This window comes from Chrysochloris asiatica, unplaced genomic scaffold (genome assembly GCF_000296735.1).
Source record: "Chrysochloris asiatica unplaced genomic scaffold, ChrAsi1.0 scaffold00018, whole genome shotgun sequence".
NCBI lineage: Eukaryota > Metazoa > Chordata > Mammalia > Afrosoricida > Chrysochloridae > Chrysochloris > Chrysochloris asiatica.
In genome coordinates, this window is record NW_006408536.1 from 18,008,164 (window position 1) to 18,013,781 (window position 5,618).

At 35.1% G+C, this 5,618-nt stretch overlaps 1 protein-coding gene across 1 annotated transcript; it reads right to left on the minus strand.

Annotated features, from left to right (window-relative positions):
• Positions 1-380: 380 nt before the first annotated feature.
• SCML1 (sex comb on midleg-like 1 (Drosophila)) lies at positions 381-5,236 on the minus strand. Its single transcript, XM_006835684.1, has 5 exons — positions 5,207-5,236; positions 3,328-3,408; positions 2,763-2,837; positions 1,166-1,270; positions 381-434 (listed from the first exon to the last, which is right to left on the minus strand). Exons 1-5 carry the CDS (start codon positions 5,234-5,236, stop codon positions 381-383), a joined length of 345 nt encoding a protein of 114 aa, XP_006835747.1.
• Positions 5,237-5,618: the final 382 nt, after the last annotated feature.

Genomic DNA, 5,618 nt, shown 5'->3' on the forward strand with positions numbered 1-5,618 from the left:
AATTTTTAATGTGTAGTTCTAAAGTTATGCCTTGAATAATATATGTATCTAATTTTAATGATTACTGCTGATAAACCTTATGTAAAGATATGAATTTTGGTGTAAAACTATCATTTAAAATTAAAAATGAATTAACTACAAGATTTTCTATTTTCAGTATAACTGCCCTCAACACCACCAACTGAGGAACATGGGGAATAAAAATCATCTCCTAGCTTCTATGACAGATGCTGATGAATACACCAGGTCAAGCAGTGCTACTTGTAAAATACATCATTTCAAACTCACCCAAAGCAGGAATGCAGAGAGTACGGTGACTAGGATCATTCTGCTGGTCGGGTTCACTTTGGCTTGGCACCGACTCAGGCACTGTGCTGTCATCAGGTGGGGTAGATGAGAAGAGACTGACACTGACGATGCTGGCAGCCCTTGGGCTGGAAAAGCAAGGCCTTGAGGAAGGACCAGGATCATCTTGTGTATAATAAGAGTGATGTGGCTTTTTAGCAAGGGCAGAGGTAGTCGGTGGACTCTGGCTGAAGTCTCTTTCCTGATCATTGAAGAGTCGCTGCTCCAATTCAGTGTCACTGCCTAAATCTGAAGAGTTGGGCTGAAAAGCAATTCCTCGTCTTGTCACTGGTAAAGTCGGGCTATAACTTTCAGCGCACTCGAATTCAGCAGGAGGTCCCTTCTTCTTGGGTTTCTGGTATTTGTTTTTTTTAGGATACGGGTGGCTGTGATGTTTGTATCCCAATGATTTCTTCTGAAAAGAGAAAAAAATAAAAATAACTTAGTAAATTAATATTTTGTTCCCATCCAATAGTGCTTCACATTAAAGACAACAGTGCTATCCTATGATTTATTTAGTCCTATTTAACCCTCCAATTTAATTGGTTATATGACTTATTTCAGTCCTATTTAACCATCCAATTTAATTGTATTTTATGTTACACTAACAATATGCTCATTGCCACATACTGATTAAATGCTCATTGCCACATACTGATTACAATTAAACTTCTCTGTTCTTCTAACAGAATTTAAGTTTATCTGCTACTACAGCAAGTACAGATCTACTCTGCTAAATGCAGTTATTACTTCTAATTGACTGATACCTTTGGAACCTAGAGGTTTATCATAGTTATGAAAATATTTTTGTAACACTTACACGACGCTGCCAAAATGATTTTGAACGATGGCGTTGGATTTTTGACACCTTTCCATGAATCACATCAAACTTCCTATCCAGGTTTTGAATAGCATCATGTATGACCTATTATAATATAAATTATTTTAGTACTTCCTTATTTCAAAAGAAAATAATATATAGTAAAATACCATCAGGTCACATTTTAACTGCTAGAAAGAAAGTAAGCTACCAAGTTGTAGACATTCATTGATGTCTGGCTGTAGGTGACCCACTGCCTGAATGGCTGAGATCAGGAGCCCCAACTTCTAGTAAAGGACTTCATTTCATATAGGTACTGAAAGGAACTTTAATACGGGAAAGCAAATATGCCGCAATCCCTATAACCTATCAGATTTATGATAGAGTCCTTTCCTTTCCCATTAAGGAGGGTGCACTTTAGGAAAGGAATTTTCGAATCTCTATAAAGCCCAAAGAGTCTCTCTCGTGTGAACTACTAGGCCGTGAGCATTCAGATATGGAGAGAACACTAAACTAAATACAACTTCTAAGTTTTGAAGTAGCTTAAAGTCATGAAATTAACAATTAACCTTGCAAATGCTCTGAGTACATGTTCCCTGTTTGCCAATGGGGTATGTGACTCAGAAAATAAACTGAGAAGTTTTGTTGGAATATACAGACATTTCATTTGGGAAAAAATTGCACTTAAAAGGCCAAAAACATTTTCCCATTCCCTAGGACCAGGGACATTAAAAAAACAAACAGTCCCTGACCTAAAGGAAACTCCATTTTAGTTGGGTGAGGGAGACAAGTAAAGCAATTATTTCAATAAAGTACTGCACAGTCTGGAGCCAAAATCCATTGCTACCAAGTCGATTCCAACTCATAGTGACCCTATTAGGACAGAGTAGAACTGCCCCCGAGGGTTTCCAAGGCTATAAATCTTTATAGGAGCAGATTACCACATCTTTCTCTGGTGGAGTGGCTGTACGATTGCTGACCTTTCAGTTAGCAGCTGAATGCTTAACTACTGTACGACCAGGCCTCCCCCAGCCTGGAGTAGTACATATCCCATTGTAATCCCATGGATGGCAGCACCAACATTACTTGTGAGAGCTTGTCTGTCAGAAATGCAAAGTCTCAGGCTCCAGCCCAAATCTACTGAATCAGGAACTTCCAGAGTACGGGTGGAGATTGGTCTGTGCTTTAACAAGCCCTCCAGGTGATGCTGATGCAAACCCACTGGCCAAATTAGCCAATGTCCTATGAAAGGGGAAGTTAAATATATAACAATCTAGATGAAACAGACAACTACAGCTACATTGTTACGGGATTTTTAAAAAAGCTACACAAATCTATATATTGCCATTTCAAATTTTTTACCTGAAGAGTTATATGAATGATAAATTGTTAAAAATCATCATAATGTGCCATGGAGTCGGTTTCAACTCAGCAACCCTGTATAGGGTTTTCCAAGGCTGTAAATCTTCAGGAGAGCAGAAAGCCTCATCTAATTGGATACTCTAAAATTTCTACTAATAGTATAATGACATCAAATGAAATAAAAATTTAGTTACATATTTTAGAAAATTATATTTGAGAGGCAGAACTTTCATACCTGGCAGTGGGCAAGAACATCCTTAACTGTTTTTTCGTTATCTTCATCGGTGGGTGTCTCAGGGACAACATTGGCCTGCTAATATTTTTTAATTAAATAGTTAATTATTTACTTCTCTAAGAGTCAAACTGAACTGAACACTGGGGAAAAAAAACCCAACATTTTAAATTGTATTTTATTTTTTTAAACCAACCTTTCAGAAGATTTCAGAAGTCTTAATATTAAGCAGAGATACGATGAAATAAGAACACATTAATATGAGAATAAAACATACAGTATGAGAATGAAAGTGACAAGGCTCAAGTACGAAAGAGAAGAATGAAGAATTTATTATTAAAAAGATTAGAAAGGAAATGAATTTTGTACTTAAAACAAATACAAAACTGCTCTGAATTTAAGGAAACAAGGGAAGTAAAGAAAGGATGCACGCAAATTCAAGAGAAAAAGATTTTCTTAAATATGAGCTCAGAGGAACTTCATAGTACATGAAGGCCAAAAAAGAATGTAAACCTTTTCCTTTAGCATGATGTTAATATATTTGGCAAACAGCAATTAATTTACTTACTTCACGGAAAAATGCAATGTTTGGCTCGTATGCATAAAGGACAGTATTATCATCATCATAAGTAGGTATCCGAGTTCTTATCTAAAGAAGATTTTTTAACAAATTAAAAGGCTAAAGAAAAACTCAAAAAAAAAAGTTCCAAGTTTCCAATTTCGCTTTCAGGAAGCTCCAAAGGCCTATTTGTGATATCAAACGACCTTTGTCCATTGCAAAAACCACAACTACATGAAAAGATGTAATTAAAGAGCTGTTTTCTTATTAATTCAACTATAATTAGTTGAATTAATAAGAAAAACACCGTTTTCCACCAAGTTAAATCTCTTATGTACTTCAGAGTTGAAAAATTAGTTGTCTAGTAATTTGGCATCAGAACCTTATTAAAAGGAAATAATTCTAACCATGAGCAAAGGACCAAATCCTATGGCTTTTAAATTTTAAATAATCTAACAGTGCCACTATGTGGACAAAATACAAAACCACTTAAGTCCCTATTATTTTTAGCAAATTAATCTCTAAATCATTAATTAAATTTTTGGAATAAGGCAAAGTATAGATAAGTAAATACTGATTACCTTACATTTTAACTCTTTTAGAAACTATGAACTTTAAGAATAATTTTAAAGTAAACATACCCAGTGGCTATGTATGGTTTGTTTCAAAATATATGATAGAAATTACCGGATTAACCTTGCATTGATTAGATAACCAAAATAATATGGCACTGTACTATAGATTGCTGTGGCTGTTAAGTGCCATCGAATTGATTCTGACTCATGGCAATCCTGTACAGGGTTTCCAAGGAGTGGCTGCTGAGTTTGAACTGCTGACCTTGCGGTTCAAACCGATCAGTACTTATAAACTAAGCCACCATCTTACTCTTGGTATTACCTTTACGCTTGCAAAATGTTTTCAGATAATTATGTCAGAAACCACAACTCTTGGTAGGCAGTTAACATTATCTCCATAGAAGAAATATTGGGGTGGATGTAAGTCAAGAGACTTGTCTGTACCTGTTCTTATAGAGATAATTAATGTGTCTTTTATAAGTCAAATTATGTATAATTCAAGTTCAAGGATCAAGAAACATAGCAGAATGTGATGGAACGGCAAAACATTCCAACCACTTTGAAAAACTGGCATTGTGATGAAGTTAAATTCACACCAACCCCATAACCAACCAATTGAACTCCTGAGTATTACTCAGAAGAGATGTAAATGTAGTGCTTTTAAAGTATTGCACATAGCAGCATAATACACGATATTCCAATCCTGGAAACAACCTAAATGTCTACCAAGAATGGATAAATAAAATGTGAATGTTCATACAGTGAAGTAACAATTAGCAATAAGAGAGTCCTGAGGAACTATCAATCCATTCTAACAGCACAGATACATCTCAAAAACATTATACTAAGGAAATGAAATCAAGCAAAGGAGTATATCCTATATTATTCCAATTATACAAAGTTCTAAAATAATCAAAACAATGCTTTTGAGGTATATATGTGAAAACTGACTGGAAAGACAAATATCTGGGGCCCTGAAAATGTTGTCTATCTTAATGTTGTTTTTGTTAAGTGCCATTGAGTCGATTCCGACCCATAGCGACCTTGTATAGAGTTTCCATGGAGCAGGTGGTAAGCTTGAACCACCGACCTTGTAGTTCAAACAGCTTTTGCAGTCTGAAACATTAGCCCACAGCGCCATACCAAGACTCCGATATCTTAATAGAGGTATGTATTAAATTGTTATTGCTGTCAAAAGTCATGATTTATCTACTTAAGATCTATGCATTTCACTGTATGAAATTCAAATGAATTAATAAGAACTATTACAGAACAAAAAGAACAAATACAGATTTTCAGTTTGAAATACAAACCACATCATTTTCACTGGAAGCAGTAGACATCTTTTTTGTATGACAGGATAAACTCCACTTCACTGGGTTGGGTCTATTTCTTTTTTAAAAATTCAGGAAGGTTTATTTGTGAAACTGCTTGGTCATCTACTGGTAAACTTTCAACTCCTGAAAGGCAATGCATGAAAAATTCACTAAACATACTTACTATCTTAATAGGGAAAGGCTCTCAGAATGCCACCTCAAATTTAACTGGAGCCCTCAATGAATTTGAGAGTGGCAAAATATCAATTCTTCCATTAATGATTTAGAAGAATACTTTAAAAAATTGAAGAACTATATTACTAGAAATATGAAGCAAAATCTAAACCTCAATTCCAAAAACAACTCCAACCTGTGAAATGAATGCTTTGCAAATTAAATTCTACAACAT

What these genes read in the sequence shown, in the direction of transcription:
- SCML1 (XM_006835684.1), bottom strand. Translation starts at nt 5,236, where the DNA reads ATGTCTACTGCTTCCAGTGAAAATGATGTG. An exon ending in CTTCCAGTGAAAATGATGTG is followed by an intron (nt 3,409 to 5,206) that starts GTTTGTATTTCA and finishes AATCTTCTTTAG; the next exon opens with ATAAGAACTCGGATACCTAC. An exon ending in AATCATTTTGGCAGCGTCGT is followed by an intron (nt 435 to 1,165) that starts GTAAGTGTTACA and finishes TTGCTTTTCCAG; the next exon opens with CCCAAGGGCTGCCAGCATCG.